At 37.9% G+C, this 18,715-nt stretch overlaps 1 protein-coding gene across 1 annotated transcript; it reads right to left on the bottom strand.

Annotated features, from left to right (window-relative positions):
- Positions 1-4,089: 4,089 nt before the first annotated feature.
- LOC145490181 (uncharacterized) lies at positions 4,090-6,493 on the bottom strand. Its single transcript, XM_081469294.1, has 4 exons — positions 6,079-6,493; positions 5,552-5,665; positions 4,751-4,879; positions 4,090-4,387 (listed from the first exon to the last, which is right to left on the bottom strand). Exons 1-4 carry the CDS (start codon positions 6,178-6,180, stop codon positions 4,316-4,318), a joined length of 417 nt encoding a protein of 138 aa, XP_081325420.1. The 5' UTR covers positions 6,181-6,493; the 3' UTR covers positions 4,090-4,315.
- Between the last annotated feature and the right edge of the window lie 12,222 nt (positions 6,494-18,715).

Consider the following 18,715-nt stretch of genomic DNA (forward strand, 5'->3'; position numbering starts at 1 on the left):
ACGTTTTAGAACAAAAGCAAATTGACCCCCCTCCCGCCTAGCAATGTTGCATGAAAATGAAGCTATTCTGAAGACTAGATTGGATGTGGGAAAAAAGGAAAAAGGGACAATAGAAAGTGGTTAGACAGTTGTGTTGGAACCAAACGCGATTGCTGAAAAATCGCTGTTATTGGAATAAGACGTAAATATCTATCTTATCGTCTCTTTAGTTCGAGAATACTGCTTTAGGAGGCAAACAATTCTTGAAACGTGGCTATTCTGAAGCTATTATCAAGGATTTTTTTTTTCTTCAAGATTTTTATCAACATTGACAGGGGGGAGGGGGGTAGGCGGACTTGCGCGGTTTTGGTTTTAAGAGAGGCTGCCTGTGAAGTCATGTGCCGTAACTGTCCCAACACTTTTGACCAGGATTGTAGTCTTAAATGAACAGCCAACATCCATCTTGTTTTGTTCGCAGAAGTCGGTCAGAGAAGAGCGAATTTCAATGAAATATATATATAATTTGATTAAGCAATTAGCCAAAAATAGGTTGGCCGCCAAAACAGTTTAGGGTTTAGCCTAACTCTAACATTGAGCATTTCAGTTGTTTGAAACAGCAACATTCGTGCACAATGAACTATGTATAGTACGTGCGTAACCAGGAAAGCAATCCGTCCAGCACAGTAATTGTTCAAATTGACAGCTTACCGAGACACTCGCACTGTCGATGCCTCTTATTTATGACTTTTAGGATTTGTTTACTTTACCTCTTCCGACTTTTTAGCAGGAGAAAAGGCACTAAATGTGCTGGTACAAATAAAAAGGTTTAACTGAAAATCGATCCGTCGAAATCAACAAATACAAATTTAATCACTGTAGCGTTCCTTCAGATCACGTAAGGCTACAAACCAACAATATCAACTTGTCATTACGCTTAACAAATGAACTCAGAACGACTTTCTTTCTAGAGTTCGTTCTTGTAATTAAAATGATCAAAGAAAGAACAACAGCCTAAAACGACATAGCAGTAACACCCGAACTCCAAGTAAATTGCTTTTAATTGGCGTTTTTAATTAACGAAATTTCCAAAGCGATGACTTTCAAAATATTAAAGTTAAAAGTGGCCATTATGTTTTTCTTTTATCGCCCAAATGTTCTAAGATAGCCATCTGCGGTTTGTTGGAAACGAATTATGTATTCAGAGTGACCGCCAGCGTCACGCAATTGTTTACATTCCCACGGCGGCTCAGGGAAAAATTTATGAGAAGCACAGGCCAAGGCGAGCGACTCAAAACCATTTGCCCAGAGATATTTTTTTATTTTCAAACAGGTGGGTGTACAGTTAACCCGTATAAAGTGTTTTTATGGCATTTAAAGTTATAGCCCATAGAAAAATATGGCGATATTTTAGTGCTATAATTCGTTTGAAACACATCGTAATATTTTGCGTTTGTGTTCGATCTCGTTTCGGGCTCAAACGAAACCTCGATTTATTTTATTTTTCGCTCAGTCATACCATGAAGACCTGAGCTGAATGTAAAGACCATTGAAAGATTCTCAAGTAGCTGTTCTGCGGAGCGCGAAGCAATCAAATATTCGGAAAATTCAGCAACACCGGAAGTAGATTTTGAGCCCAATCGGAAAAAAATCGTTTTTCGCAAATTTCTCCCCAAAAAAGCTGCATTAGCAGAAACTAACTACTGTCCGTTTGTTTACTAGCTAGGGCCAATCTATGGGCAAAAAATGACCAAAACCGATTTTTCGACTTGTGCCGTTGTTTGGTCCATAGTTATGGGCACTGGCTCTTAATTTTTCAGAATAAGTGCTCGTGCAAAACGTTTCACATGAAAATGATCGACTTGATTTTCATGAGAATGAACGCACGGTACGATACATTGTAGTTTCGCGCAAAGACTCGTTTCCCCACAGAGGCTGAAGTCAACTTGGAATTGGCGTATTTATCCATGAGCTGGCTCAAGGAGTCTTTGATCTACATGGATCTCAGCCAAGGCGACGCTACATGTAGTTCCAAGAAACAGGAACAGTACTGTTAGAGAGTTCATTTTGGGCACTGCCTTTGCTGATTCGCAAAGAAATGTTATTAGCACGGCTCATGTCCACCATTCTATAAGCCTGTAGCTTGCATCCGAATTTTACAAAAACGAGAACAAAGTTGCTTTTGTTAAGGCCTTGTTTGCTTTTACGCAGCGTGTAAAGGATAAACAGGTTTCTCAGCTGATACCAATAGTGAGGGTTTATTTACTTACTGTGTACGAACGTTTCCTCTCGTTGTTGCACTTAAGTCGACTTTTCTTCTCAAAAGAACTCACATTTGACAATTTCTTGAGTATTTTCGAATTTTTCTTTCTTGGTGAAGACTGAAAGTAAATTTGGACAGGTCAGTCACCTTGGTTACGTGTTGTAGATGTAGAGAACACAGGACAAATGCATTGTCAAAATTCAAATAACAGTTACTCTACTGAGTTAAGTGAACAGTTTTTATTTATCTTGTACACTCTTTGTTTCGGGGACCACAAAACCATGTAAACTAACATAATAAAATTGCTTACTATCCTTCGGGCAAATAAAAGTTTTATTTAAATACAGCGCTGCAAACAAAGGTGTCTTTACAAAACGGTATTTTTTGTTTAGGTATGTGGAGCAAAACACAAGTTTACTTTGTAAATACAATGCAAAAACGTATTCGCAGTAGTATTTGAATCGTTTAACCTTTGTAACCTCCCCCTCCCATCACCTGCCTAAGAGTTGTGTGCTTAGTTACCTGGCCAATGAATGCAAGCGAGGCTGGAGGTGATCTTGTTTTGATACAGAAATCTGTGCTTTTCTCATTCAAATGCCAACTAGTTAGCATAGGATAAATCAACACCGGAACTTTTCAAGTGACTGACTGACTGGTCATTTGCATATCATTTGTATAATCTGATCACCCACCGCAACTCAATACAGTGGAACTCCGTTAATCCAGTCACCAACGAACCACAACAATTTGGCCGTATTAACGGGGTGGCCGTATTAAAGGGGTTCTTTTAATATGAAAATGGCTGACTGAGCTGTTGTTCGGAACAGCATTAAGTGGCCGTAATGACAAGGTGGCCGTGAGGCAGGCTTCCACTGTACTTGCTATTGCAATCACGAGCTGAAAAGGAGACGTCCAAGTTACCGATCCTTGGGAAACCTGTCCAGAAATTGATTAAAGGAGAAGGTCACTCCAAAAAACGTTTACTTTTTGTCGACGCTATTAAAAACTTCGCACTAAGTTTAGCCACTAACCGAAGTTTCAGTCTCTAATAAAGTGGAAGTTTTTCGACATCATTGCCGCCATTTTGAACAGTACTCAGGAGCCAGGCCGCCTTTTCGTGACGTCATTTCATCCAAGAAATTTTGTCCAAATGGCTTTCGACAATTCTTTTAACTACCACTCTGGGTTATGGCTGCTCTTGAGCCGTATTATTGTTCAGGCGACTAAGGAGCGTTTGAATGATTACCAAGAGACAGTTGAAATATTACCCTCGATTATGCAAGACCTCGTGTTAAGCTATAGAGTTTTCGTTTTTTGACAAAGGACAATGTGAGAAGCCATCCAATGTTTAATATGGATTTTTTAAGCTTTTATTTCTACTTACGAATGCCAATGTTAACGAGGACACGCTTGGACAAATGTAAGTCGACTATTTTACCGTATTTCAAGTTCGTTTCGTTTTGTTTTCAATCGAATTTGTGTTTCAATAAGACTGTAGTTGTAATTGGAATTTTCTGTTATCACATCTTCAGATTATCGTAAAAGTACCGTTGCCATTAAATCCTGAAAATCCAAGCCTGTTTTCTTGATCGCCTGAAATTCTATTTATCGATGTTTCAATTATTGTGAGCCAAACATGCTCTAAACTCTGAAAGGGATAGCAGTGAAGATAGTAAAGTGCATAATCGCTTGGAAAAACTACATTTTGCTGACCTTGCGAAGAATGCCAAGTCAGTTGCAGCTTTTTTCTGCTTCCCGCCAATTTCAAGTCGGACAGAATGATTCATTTCACATAAACAAGACCAGGCTGCCAAGAACAGTTTCCAAATGGCGGCCTTGAAAGTCGAGTTTTGGGCTTCTTTCGAGACGAATTTCTTTAAAATAGCAGGCACTTATTTTACTATATAAGCTGAATGCTTATCTAGAAAATACATGCCATATAGTTCATTAAATACACAAGTTGGGTACTTTTTCAATGCTTTATTTTCATGTCTTTGTAGTTTATCCCCTACAACAGCTACACATGCCTGAATTATGTTCTACCGCTGGACTTAAGGCTCTTCAGGCATCTGGCCCTCACTGACAAAGCGCCAAAAGTTCCGGATAACTCGCCGAGCACAATACTTTCCTGGGTATACAATCGTCGTCCTGCAAAAGGAAGCACAATAAAAACCTCATCTATTTTACGAATTCCGTTTCCATTTTGATGCCCCGGATAATCTGTCTGATAACTCGGGTGCAACTTTAGGTTAATGTTTCTCGAAGGAAGCTGAATCTTGGGAAAATCATAAAACCACTTCAGTGCATTGTCACAAAACAGTTTCAAATGACAATCGCTAAAACTTGAATTGCCAGCAGCAAAACGTTCCCGGAAACTAGCTCAAGAAAACATAAAATTGTTTGATAATGTTAAACTTTGTTCGCATGAGAATTTCTTTAACATTACATCATGCGGTAGTTTGAGACGAATGAGTGAAAATATAATGTAGTTATGAAGCAAACTAGGCTTACCATGAGAGGCCCAGAAAAACGAGCGCGGCGTGGATCGTTTTCCTCATCAGCTACCTTGCCTGACTCTGTATGTGGCGGTGGCGGTTTTGATGGTTTATGTTCCTTGACGCAGTCATGGATACACTTTCGCTGCAAAAGATAGCATAATAACGAAGTAACCTTTATGGTTTTCATGAACTTAGTTCATCTTTATTCCCAGATGAATAAGAGCCATTTTGTAATTGACTGCCTGTTCTTTAACGGGATTTAGATTTACGAAAATCTGTGATATGGCTCATGTGCTTCGAGGCACTCCTTTATACACTTTTTCTACAAAAAAAAAGCATAAAAAATAATGAACCATCATTATTTTAATGAACTTAGTCTTTATCATGATGCCCGGATATGAATATGTCTGAATTTAGATTTGGGAAATTAGCCATACTACATTGACAAGTTAATTGGTTTTCATTCTGCCGAATTGTAATCGAACAAAATTTACAAACATCGATAAAAGTTTCCAAGACAATTCCATTCAATTGCCAACGGAATACTCCTTAGTTTAGTATGTAAATATGTTCTACAATTTTTAACCTGGAAACTATTATTACTTCAAGAGCAACCCTAAAAGATAACTTGACAGCTGAAACGGTAGCTTTTGTTTCTCACCACCCTGAGCGAGAACAAAATCCTTGATGTAAATCCCAAATGGAGACAACGAGCATTTCCTATCTTTTTATATGGGCGTCCCCCCTTCTTTGTCGGGTAATTTGGGATGAACGAGTAAAAGTATAAAATAGCTATGAAGCAAGCTGACCTTACCACTTTAGGCGGTAAAGAAGGATGACGATTACCACGGTGAGCTCGAGGATCGTTTTCCTCGTCAGCTAGTTCGCCCGGCTTTGCTGGCTTCATGCATTTTTCCTTGCACTTTTTCTGCAAAAAGAAGGTTAATGGTGTAACTCTTATTATTTTCATAAACTTAGTTTCTATCTTGATCTCCGGACTAATCTACCTGATAACTAGGGTGCCACGTTGAGATTATGTTCGTACCAGTTAACTGACCATTAGAACATCACCAAACGTCTTGATTAACAAGTTAATTGGCAAGGCTGTCTGGTGGATTAAAACGGACGATTTTAGAAACATTTCGAAAAATTTTCCAAGGCTTAAGGTTCCTTTAAAAGACTACAACCATCGATAAACTCAATTGAAACCACTAAAATGTTCATAGAAACACTTAAGAAAAGAAGTGGGTAAATTACACAGTTGATAGTAGAATTTTCCTTAAAATTGGTAACACAAGTTGAGGACGAAACGTATATATAAAGCAAACTATTAAAGCTTACCAAGATTGGGCGAGGCGCTTTATGGGGTGGATCATTTTCAACATGGATCTCGGCCAAAGCGACGGTAGCTCCAAGAAACAGGATCAGTATTAGAGAGTTCATTTTGGGCACTGTCTTTGCTGGTTCACAAAGAAATGTGATTAGCACGGCTCATGCCCGCCCTTTTTATAAGCCTGTGAGATTGGGATTGCATCTAAATTGACAAATCGGAGAACAACGAAGTCTTTGTTGAGACCTGGTTTGCTTCCTAAGCAGCGGGCACAAGGTAAACAGTTTTCTCAGCTGATATCAATCGTGAGGGTTTATTTACTTACTGTACGCACGTTTCCTCGCGTTGTTGAACTTATTATAAAGTCGACTTTTCTTTTCAAAAGAATTCACATTTGACAATATCTTGAGTATTTTCAGATTTTCCTCTCTTGGAGAAGACTCAAAGTCATTTTGGTCACGTTATCACCTTGGTTACGTATTGTAGATGTAGAGAGCTCAGTACAAATGCATTGTAAGAGTTCAAATAACAGTTACTCTAGCGAGTTATGTGAACTTTGTGCACTCTTTTTTTCGGGACCACAAAACCACGTAAACTAACATAATAAAATTGCTTACTATCCTTTGGGCAAAAAAAAGTTTTATCTAAACAAAGCACTGCAAACAAAGGTATCTCTACGAAAACGATATATTTTGTTTGTGTATGTGGAGGGAAAAACAAGTTTACTTTATGGATACAAGAAAGTATTCACAGCAGTATTTGAACGGTTAAAACCTTTGTAACCTCCCCTCCCATGACCTACCTCGTTTTCCTCAGTTAACTCCAGTTTCCTTCTTGAGATAAACAAGCTTAGTTAATCGAATATTAAAAACACTTTTTAATTTCTCAGGGCCATTCGTACCACAATTCAAACCACAAAACGTCTTTTTGGTTGAAGTCGTCCTTAAACATTTAATTTTGCGATTAAAAGCAGTAAAGATAAAAAAAATCTTCATGAAACGGAATATTTTTCTTTTGTGCAAGATGCAAACACAGTCCCTTCTGGCAAACATAGAAGTCACAAGATTTATTCTGCAGACACAAAGATCCCTTAAAGTACATGTTTGAGCTTTTATAACACAAGAAGTCCAGCTGTTATTACACATAAAGAACCGCTGACACAAGCTTGTGCCAATATCACGTATAAATATGTTCCTGCTTCACTTAAAAATGAGGTAGAAATCTATATTTTGCACTGCTTTTGACTTGACCTTATCAGCCCTAGTTGATTTGAGATTTCCACGCTTAAGTTCCTCTGTCGTTTAAGATTGTTGCATACCTTTAACGATTGTTGCATACCTTCAATGTGAAAATTCCCAAAATATAAAAATCGCGTTAAATAAAGATGATTTATACCTTCAATAACAATAGCAACAACAGCTTTATTTCTCCCTTATTTTTTAAAAAATTAAATTAAATAGTAAATAATAATCAAATTAAAATAAAGGATAACTGACAACCTGAAATAACCTGAAATAGTGCCAGGTTGCCAGTTAATTTCATATATATTACAATTTTTAGTCGATAGCTAACTTACAATTTGTAGTCGGTACCTTCCAGTTTAAACTTAAACTCTTTAATTAATTTTTCGGAAAAGCTAATAAAATCTTTGAATAGCTCTATTTATCAACCTTATTTGATATAGGGTTTAGGATATCTGCGTGCTACATTCTTTGGACTGGAGACACCCCTAAAGGTACATGGTAACCTTAGTTTCATGAAGAAGAACTAGGAAATACAAAAGCAATTTATATTAAAGTGTGAACACAGAAAGCGTGTTTACCAGCTTTCGTTTCTGTATCTCTACGCAGTAATCACTTTAATTACGTGTTTTTTAACGTATTATTAAAGGTTCTACTTTTCAATACGTATTTTTTCTTTCATGTCTTACTTTGTAATTCTTGAGATACTATACCGTAAAAGTCCACTTTAAAGCCCCCCCCCCCCCCCCCCACTCCCCGTCATAAGCGCTTCCACCCGGATATAAGCCCATCTATTTGCTAACAAAGATATTATTCCGGATATAATCCCCCAGATATCAGCCCATCTAATGTATAATTGCGTTCCTTAAGCGTTTCTTTACAAACATCAAAATTTTTATTCGAAAGTTCTAGGCATAAACAAGTGGCTGTGGAGTTTAGAAAAATAATTATAACGATATCAAAGAAAGAAGCAAGTCTTCATGCTTATATGACCACGTTCCACTGTTCATTTACAACACAACTGTTCAACGACAATGTTTTGCAGTACGGTAATTAAGCAAACGGCTAGCTACAATCCGGCAGTTTTCCATGCACGCAGATTTTTTTGTAGCCTCCCTAAAATGAACACTGAGCCTTCCGTATTCCTTTCCTCACTTGCGCTTTGTGTTTCTAGCTCCTGTATATGTTACACAAACATGCTAATTCAATTCCACCTCTAATAACCCAAGGCCCCTAAAGTGGAATTTTAAGGTAGTTTAAGTCTATGTATGCGTATACAGAGCATTTTCGACTGCATTACGGAGGATCTGTTTTTTATATCATATTAATGTATCAAGTGGCATATCCCAAGCAAAGTCTCTCAGAATCCCTAGTGCTCAGTGCTTATAGGCTAGGCCATCCCTAAAACGATGTGCAGGGTATTCGGCCCTTTTTTTTTCCAACGTTGTTTCTCAGATATGTAGTTTTCCAATCGGTCCCCCGATATAGCTGGACATCCATATATAGTAGGACTACAGAGCCACAACTGAAAGCTTGACCTATGGAATTCTTTTATAACGTAGCGACCAAATCCCGTCGGAAAGAAGCCCGCAACAGAAAATTTAAACCCCCACGCCCACAGACAAGGAAGTTCCGAAACAGGAATAGCTGGAACATGAATTACTATCCCACGCTGCTTTACGCCCTTATGTTGTGATCCATGAGTCCATTTGAGATCCTTTTTCGCACCCAACATCCTAACAAGTGTTTTGCTCGTGGGAGTAGGATCACCGAGCACCAGTCTTCCTGATCGTGGCCACTTGAGGGCGATGGCGAACACATGGTTGTCTTTAGATGTGTACCTGTAAAATGGAAGAGATTATAGATGGAATAAAGTCATGGAAACCAAGGCTTTTTTCGTGTGCAATTTAGGTGGCGAAAAAAGGGGAATTGAATTTACACGGTCATTTTAAATCATTCGCTCGAACGAACTAACACGATTTCACGGCAGTTTAGCAGAGAAAATTCTGGAAGTAATATCTTTCTACAGCGGTAGAGTATGGGACATGCTTTAGTGAGAAATGAATCTTTTACGGCTGTTGCAATAACCATGCACTATTGGAGAAATGAGGACTAGTTTTATCTTCCTATTACTGTTGAATATTTGTTTTTCTTGTTGTTCTTCAAAGCCGAACAATTTCAATAACTCGGCACTTGCATATAATTTGCATATATCTGTTCACCCACAATAGAACTAAACACAGTGGAACCCCCGTTAATCCAGTCACCAACGGGCCACATTTGGCAGTATTAAAAGGGTGGCCGTATTAAAGGGGTGCTTTAAATGTGAAAATGTTTGACTGAGCTGTTGTTCGGAGCAAAGTAAAGCGGTGGCCGTATTAAGGTGGAAAACAGTTTCCAGCACTTAGATTTGGATTGATTGGTACACACCGTGGTATCATTTTGTGACACAATAGCTTACCAAAACAACAGTGTGACCTGCTAGAAACACCTTTAATTACAGCCCTGGGGGCTTATAATTCAAAAACGGCACAGTGAAATTTTTTTTAATATTATCAACTTTTGATACTAACCATGATAAGACGCAACGTTTGGCGAAGTTTAAAACAATTCTGTGCTCAGAGCCGTCCTGAATTTTCAAAAATTTAAGGTGAACATGATCGTAGCATCAAGTGATAAAGAGTAGTAATAACGAGCCATCAAAATTTAAGTGCTGGAAACTGTTTTCAGCCACTTTAAAGGGGTGGCCGTAAGGCGGGGTTCCACTGTACTTGCTATCGCAATCACGAGCTAAAAAGGAGACGTCTAAGTTACCTATCCTTGGGAAACTTGTCCAGAAATTTATTAATAGGTCTGACATGATTTTTCTTATTGACACCTTGTATAATCTAGTAGTGGAATACGAAATAAATGGCATGTAGTTCATTAAATACACAAGTTGAATACTTTTTCAATGCTTTATTCCCCTGTTGTTGTAATTTATCCGCTACAACAGCTACGCATGTCTGAATTATGCGGTCTTGAGATATGATCGTGCAACGAGGTTGCCTGCTTAATGGTCTGCCGCTGGGCTTAAGGCTCTTCAGGCAATCGAATGTTATGGCTTCAAGAAAATATCGATACACTCCTCCTGCAAAAAAAGCACGATGTAATCTCATGATCAGTGTTTTTAAGTACTCACTGGTTTCCAAATCATCTGGTGTGACTTTGAGTTAATGTTTCTCCAATGAGGCCTAATTTTTGAAAAATCATCACACCACTTCATTTAGCTCTAACGCTTAGGCCCTTTTGACAGATTATGTATGTTAAGGTTTGACAATGTTGCTTACGATTAAAACCGTGCAGCAATTAAGGGATGATGAGTAAAGATATTATTAAGAATAAAGTAAAATGAGCTTACCAACGGCCCAGGCGAAAAAGTGAAACGATGACTAGTGGGACTAGGACGGACAGGATCGTTGTCCTCGTCAGCTAGCTCTTCCGGGATTTTTGACGCCATATTTAACGGCGTTAACTGTTTGAGACACTTTCTTATACACTTGTTCTGCAAAATGAAACAAAATAAACTTACGAAAAGTCAAATGCCAGCATCAAAAAATTCCCAGCTACTCAGTAAAATAATATTGTTACTGTCATAAACGTTGTTCGCATGACGATTTCCTTAAGATTACAGCATGCAGCCATTCTGGAGCAAAGGATTTTAATCCTTTTTTGTGACATTGCACTGAAGTTAACTATTTAATATATTTAAAAATATATTGGTAGTTAATTTTAGTGCAATGTCACAAAACAATTTCAAATGACAATCGTAAAGAACTCGTAAACAAAACATTAAAATGTTTGAAAATGTTAAACGTTGTTCGCATGAGGATTTCTTTGAGATCACATCTTGCTGTAATTTGGGACCTGATGAGTAAAACTATTAAGTAGTTAAGAAACAAATTTGGCTTACCACAATAGGCCCAAAAGAAGGACGAGGGCGGCGTGGATCGTTTTCCGCGTCAGCTACCTCTCCAAGCTCTGTTGGTGGTGGTGGCGGCTTTGATGGCTTGTGCTCCTCGTGACACTCTTTGATACACGTTTTTCTGCAAAACAAAGCATAATAATGAAGTAACCTTCATTGTTTTCATGAACTTAGTCCATCTTGATTCCGGATGAATGGGAGCCAGTTTGTAATTGACTGACAGGATTAAGATTTGGAAAATCTTTGCTGGCTTATGCGCTTCGAGGCACTCCTTTTTGCACTTTTTCTACAAAAGAAAGCATGAAAAATAGTGAACCCTCTTTATTTTCATGAATTTGGTTATTCATCTTGATGCCCGGATGAAACTGCCTAAATCGATTTAGATTTGGGAAAATAGCCATACTACATTGATAAGTTAATTAGTTTACATTCAGTGGCGGATTGTTAACGAGTAAAATTTACAAACATCGGTAAAAGTTTCCAAGACAATTCAATTCAACTGCCAACATTGAAACACTCCTACAAACCGGAGAAGAAAAGCAATTGCTAGCTTGAGAATTTATTTAACTTTACTGCATGAAAAAAACTTGGTTTAAAAAGGGTGAACTTCCATGCGAAAGGGTCGGGGATGCTCGTCGGAATTGATGACTTTACAGCTGAAATAGAGGCGTTTTTCCTGAAAACCCTAAGCGAGACCCAAATCCTTGATATACACCCCGAGGCAAGACGACGAGCATTTCCGACCTTTTCAAATGGGCGACCCCCTTCTTCATTGGGTAATTTGGGGCGAACGAGTAAAATATTGAATATTTATGAAGCAAGCTGAGCTTACCACGTCAGGCGGTAAAGAAGGATGATGCTAGTAAGGATCGTTTTCCTCGTCAGCTAGCTCGCCAGGCATTGTTGGCTCGATGCCGCAGTTTTTCATGCACTTTTTCTGCAAAAACGGCAATAATGGTGTAACTCTCATTATTTTCATAAACTTAGTTTCCAACTCGATCCGCGGACTAATCTTTCTGATAACTAGGGCGCCACTTTCAGATTATGTTCCAAACTGAATATTAACCGAATATTAGAAAATCTCCAAACTTCTTGATTAACAAGTTAATTGGCTAAGCTTTGTTGCGGAATTAAAAGGGACGATGTGAGAAACATTTCGGAAAATTTTCCAAGGCTTAAGGCTCCTTTAAAGGACTATCAACCATCGATAAACTCAATTGAGACCACTGAAATCTTCATAGAAAAAACTCAAGAAAACAAGTTGCTAAATCACACTGTTGATAGTAACATTTTCCTTAAGATTGCTGCAACAAATTGGGGCGAAACATATATATAAAGCAAACTATTCAAGCTTTGATCATTTTTGCTCACTGATGACGTCTTCCATGAGCTTAGAAGGCAGTCCAATGCCACCCACTCACTCGATTCTGATTAATTCATACATTAAACCTGGTTAAACAATCCTCCCCTACCTCCCCTTCTAAGTATTATTGTTGTCCAGAGTGTTCAGTCGTCAGGATGGTTTTATGACGAGGGGGGACTAGAAAGGCGTACATTTTTGCCCGATAAATCGAGAGTCTGGGTACGGGTTTGTCGAGCACCTCGGAGATTGAAGTGGGTCATTTTGGTTTAAGGTGTTTTTCTTTCGTAAATATTTTTTTTTACCTAGCGCCTTTTGCTCACACGTAGGTGAAAGCTAGTTGAGGTATATATGTGTGTGGCCATGTATCGGTCATAACAGCTCGGTCGGCGAAGTCAAAGTATTAATACAAGAAACCCGGGAAGACAAAGCCAGAAAGTGGGATCGTGTTAATTTAGCAGTGTTTTTTCTTGGCAAGAGAATTTGATCGTTTCCACTCACTTTTCCTCCTTGTAGAGTCCAAGGTAAGCTTAATTTCTTTTTTAAGTTCTGGCCTCATTGTTTTTTATTGTTTTATTCTGTATGCACATTTTGAAATTCTGCCTGTGTTAGTATCCGACGAAAATTCGAAATGTGAAAGCTTGTTTTAAAATACTACAAGTAAGAACTGATTCGAATTGCCTTATCTTTTAGTTTTGCTGTCGTTCACACTATATTTCTTTTGTATTCCATGCAGTTCGCCAGAGTGAAAATTTCTTCACAGATGGTATGGAAGTCATCCTACATGTACGATCGATTAAATATAATCCGAAAAATTATGGTGATGGATGGACAAATTACCTCCATAAGCCGGACGCATGGTGGAAATAGAAATGAGTGATTTAAACAAATTGAAATCAAAACTTGAAATAATTATGGAGAAGAGAATCCTTGATACTTGTCGAAATAAGTATGTTCTGTAATCATTGGAAAAATCTATTAAAAGAGACATATCTGCAATCCTTTTGAATATTACTGCATTGCTAGTGAGATTAGCATAAACAATTACCAAAATATATAGGAAAAATATCGAAAAAATATCGTTATTTTCACTTGCATACATAACATAGACTAACAATATTTATAATAAACTTTCTATACAACGCGTTCTCTGATTGGCTGAAACCGCGGGCTTTATCAGAGAACAGAGCACGTGATGATGACAGTAAGCTGGCTTTCAAACTTTTGCTTCGGAATTTTGACAAATTTATCAAACATTAAACATCCCCTGTGATTCAGACAAACGCAATGGAAACGAGCTCCATGTCTACAGTAAATATGGCTCACAGAGACCATTATTAGCAACAGTAGTGTGAAAACTGTACTAAAATGACAAGTTTTGCTAGAATCCCGCCGACAAAACACGTAGCGAAGTAAACAAATTCTCAACCTAACCAGTGCTTCGATAAAAGACATCATATTTGTTACGAAGCCGGAAATTATACTTAAGAAGTAAAACAACGACAGAAAACAACAATTGAGCCGTCTCTATTTGTGATGAGAAGCTTTATTTTTGTAAAAATGCTCAATTACTCAAAACAACACTTACATGCAGTGTAGTAACGCTCGTTCACTGGTCATCTCAGCGAAGTGAACCGACGAGTGGTCAGCTCAAAGCTTGATCTAGATATTCTCCTCTATGGTCGGAGTAGAACCAGTGGGAGCAGTTTAGTCTGCCTAACTTTTACGCTGGTTCGGGCAATCTTGCTGCAAGAGGCTGCAGGCCGTAAGCTTAAATAACTGTAGCTCCTTTCAAATTCAACTCAGCATTTCGCATTTTCGTCCGCAAGCTTTGAACTCCTGGTTTCGTAATTTCCATTGGAAATGTGCACGTTTTCATGGACCACAATACGGCCGGATTCCTATGGACTACAAAGCATTGCCTGCCTCTAGATTCTTATTTGAAAATTAACTAAAAAGCGAAGTTTGAAGGCATCGTTCTTCTCTCGAAAGCCGCTCGAGACTACTCGGAACGGAAAGCTTAAAGAAGCCTCGACTGTGCTGTGCTGTTGTAAAGCACTTAGGAAGCGATAGAGCACTCAAGAAGTGGGGAAAAACACTCGACTTCTTCTCGTGTTTTCCCCTACACTTCTTTCGTGCTCTACCGCTTCCTGCGTGCTTTACAACAGAACAGAGCACAGTCGAGGCTTCTTTATTTGTTAAGTAGAAACCTTATTATTGTATTGCACCAAGCTGGGGGGCTTCTCCCTATACTTGACTAAAGGTGCACTTTTTTCAGGCCGGAGGTGTTATAAGACTTGACAGGACTGGAATTTGAAACAATCACTGATTATTTATCCAAGAAATAAGATCTAGTGGGGCCCCTTAGGTTTGTGAAAGGGGTCGCAAGCTACAAGCTACATGTACATGTATATGGAAGAGAAGCCTAGTTCATGTCAAAAACACTATGTAAAATGGAAAGGCTTTTGACCTTGGGGCAAAGCCTCCTGGTATAAAACTTTGTTACTTCCCTTCCCCCTCCCCATGGACATAGTTATATAGTAAAAAAAAAAAAAAGAAAGAAAATAAAAAACTTGGCTTAAACCTCTGCACGATTATAGCCAAATATCATTTATATATTGCTTCAAGAAAAGAAGAATTAGAATTGGTTTATTTGAATGCGTTCTAAGCGATTCTGACAATTAGAATGAATACTGAGAAACAAATATCTAAGTCACAAATTAACATGTAAGAAAGCCACCTATTTTAGCTAATGTCCTCAGACATGAAAGTAATGTAAGATATTACTAAATTGTAAATAATGTTAGTGTTGTAAGTTTTGTTAGCATTGTTAAGTTGTAAGTTATGTTAGCACTGTAAGTAAAGTAGGTTATTTTTGTGCGTAATGTAATGTCATTGTTGCAATAAAAAAAAAAAAACTAAAAAGAAAAAAACCTAATAGAAACATCCCCTTCACTTCGGGTTCGAGGTTGAAACAAAACTGTTTGAAATGATTCTTATAATATTGAAGGAAATACTTCTCTCTCTGTAGATTTCCCATTTACCAGCAAGCTAAAATCAAATTATTTATGTTTGACAAACAAGATTACGCCAATATCCATGTCTATCCATGAGAGAAATTGGGCAAAATACTCTTGGTAGTCTTGGATGTCTCAAGTTGGTTGTCTAAAATAAATGTCAAAATCATGTATTGTAATTTTTGCATAATCATTATACAGCTGTTTCATAATGTTAACTGAACAGGGATCAGACTTTACTTCCACCTCGGAGTTGCTGCTTGCCTCTTTTTCAGAATAAGTGCTCGTGCAAAACGTTTCACATGAAAATGATCGACTTGATTTTCATGAGAATGAACGTGCGGGTGACATACATTGTCATACGAGTACATTATAGTTTCGCGGAGACTCGTTTCCCCACAGAGGCTGAAGTCAACTTGGAATTGGCGTATTTATCCATGAGCTGGCTCAGGGAGTCTTTGATCTACATGGATCTCGGCCAACGCGAAGGTACATGTAGTTCCAAGAAACAGGAACAGTAATATTAGAGAGTTCATTTTGGGCACTGCCTTTGCTGATTCGCAAAGAAATGTTATTAGCACGGCTCATGTCCACCATTCTATAAGCCTGTGGCTTCCATCTGAATTGCCAAAAGCGAGAACAAAGTTGCTTTTGTCAAGGCCTTGTTTGCTTTTACGCAGCGTGTAAAGGATAAACAGGTTTCTCAGCTGATACCAATAGTGAGGGTTTATTTACTTACTGTACGCACGTTTCCTCTCGTTGTTGCACTTAAGTCGACTTTTCTTCTCAAAAGAACTCACATTTGACAATTTCTTGAATATTTTCGAATTTTCCTTTCTTGGTGAAGACTGAAAGTCAATTTGGACAGGTCAGTCACCTTGGTTACGTGTTGTAGATGTAGAGAACACAGGACAAATGCATTGTCAAAATTCAAATAACAGTTACTCTACTGAGTTAAGTGAACAGTTTTTATTTATCTTGTACACTCTTTGTTTCGGGGACCACAAAACCACGTAAACTAACATAATAAAATTGCTTACTATCCTTCTGACAAACATAAGTTTTATTTAAATACAGTACTGCAAACAAAGGTGTCTTTACAAAACGGTATTTTTTGTTTAGGTATGTGGAGCAAAACACAAGTTTACTTTGTGAATACAATGCAAAAACGTATTCGTAGTAGTATTTGAATCGTTTAACCTTTGTAACCTCTCCCTCGCATCGCCTGCCTAAGAGTTGTGTGCTTAGTTACCTGGCCAATGAATGCAAGCGAGGCAGGAGGTGATCTTGTTTTGATACAGAAATCTGTGCTTTTCTCATTTAAATGCCAACTAGTTAGCATAAGAACAAGTTGATTTACACAAAGGTCTTTATCAAAACGGGGTCACCTGAAACCTCGCTGCCATTCAAAGAACAGGTCACTGAGCAATAAGCAAACAGCTGTAAAATGGCCTATTCCAGTTTCCTTCGAGCTTCTTGAGACAAACAAGCTTTGCTAATCAAATATTGAAAACACTTGTTAATTTACCAGGGACCTGTGTACCACGAAAAAGCACAAAACGTCTTTTTGGTTAAAATCGCTCTTAAACAGAACATTTAATTTCGCTATTGAAAGCACTAAAGGAAAAAAAACTTTATGAAACGGAACATATTTCTTTTGTGCAAGGATGCAAACACAGTCCTTTCCGGCGCGCAAACATAAAAGTCACAAGGTTTATTTCGCGAACACAAAACCCCATTACAGTAAATGTTTGCCCTTTAATAACGCACGCAGTCCAGCCGTTATTACACATGAAGAACACCTGACACAAGCTTCTGCCAATATCAGTGTAAATCTGCTTCTTCTTGACTTGAAAATGAGGTAGAAATCAACGTTTTTCATTGTTTCTAACAACTTTATTAGTCCTAGTGGATTTGGGATTTCCTCTGTCTTTTAAGATTATCGCGTACATTCAAAGAGACATTTCACAAAATATAAAAATCGCGTTGAATAAAGATTGATTTGTACCTTCCAGTTTAGACTGAAAGTCTTTAATTCGTATTCCGGAAAACCAAATAAAATTTTTGAATAGGTATATTTATAAGCTTTAATTTGTTACATAGTTTAGGATATCTGAATGCTACATTCGTTGGACTGGAAGGACCCCGGAAGGTACATGGTAACCTTAGTTTTATGAAGAAGAAGTATAAAATACAAAATCAATTTATATTAAAGTGGGAACACCGAAATTAAAACGTGTTTACCAGCTATTCGTTTTACTTCGTAGTAATCACTTTTATGAGTTTTTAGACGTACTATTAAAGGTTCTACATTTCAAAATTTTTTTTTTTTCATGTATTATTTTGTAAGTCTTCAGATACTATACATAGTTTAAGTCTATGCGTATTTATATAATAACCAAAGTTATTTTCCCATTTCGATTGGTTCTCGCCTATGATCTATTAGAGGACAGACGCACGATTAACAAAGTTTTTCCCTCTGTGTTTTAAAATGGCGGAAAGTTTTGTGAATTTATATAATATTTTACGTGACTGGGCGAAAGATAAAGTACAAAAAAGTCTTGCCGAGGCATTGAACAGGTATGAGAAGCAGGAAGAAGAAAGATAAAGCCGGTTTTATGTTTAGAAAATGACTCAGAAAATATACTCGAGATGTCTCAGACGGCAGTCGAGCCAGACTAAACCAAGCACAAAATTGGTCTTGGTAAGCCGAGAACCATTTCCACTTACTCTCGAATTTAACAAACCCAATAAACAAAATGTTTATGAGATTAATTTATTTTAAAAATTCAACTTTTCTCAGTCTCAAAGTAATTGTTAAAACAGTGATTGATGTCAGGAATGACACAACAAAACATCACTTCTTAAAATCAGTTAAACTAAACACATAACCTTGCTTTCCGATGCAAATGTTCCAGTTCGTTTCAGGGCACAGCAGCGAGCCAAGTATAGTTCACTACAGCTCACGGCCAACTGTATCGCAGCTCAAAGGTATCTCCGACACTATTGGAAACTGATTTGAGAATCACCAACCACAGAGGACACAAATATCCGCCGTCACTAACG

Source organism: Orbicella franksi, chromosome 6 (genome assembly GCF_964199315.1).
Source record: "Orbicella franksi chromosome 6, jaOrbFran1.1, whole genome shotgun sequence".
NCBI classification, from domain to species: domain Eukaryota; kingdom Metazoa; phylum Cnidaria; class Anthozoa; order Scleractinia; family Merulinidae; genus Orbicella; species Orbicella franksi.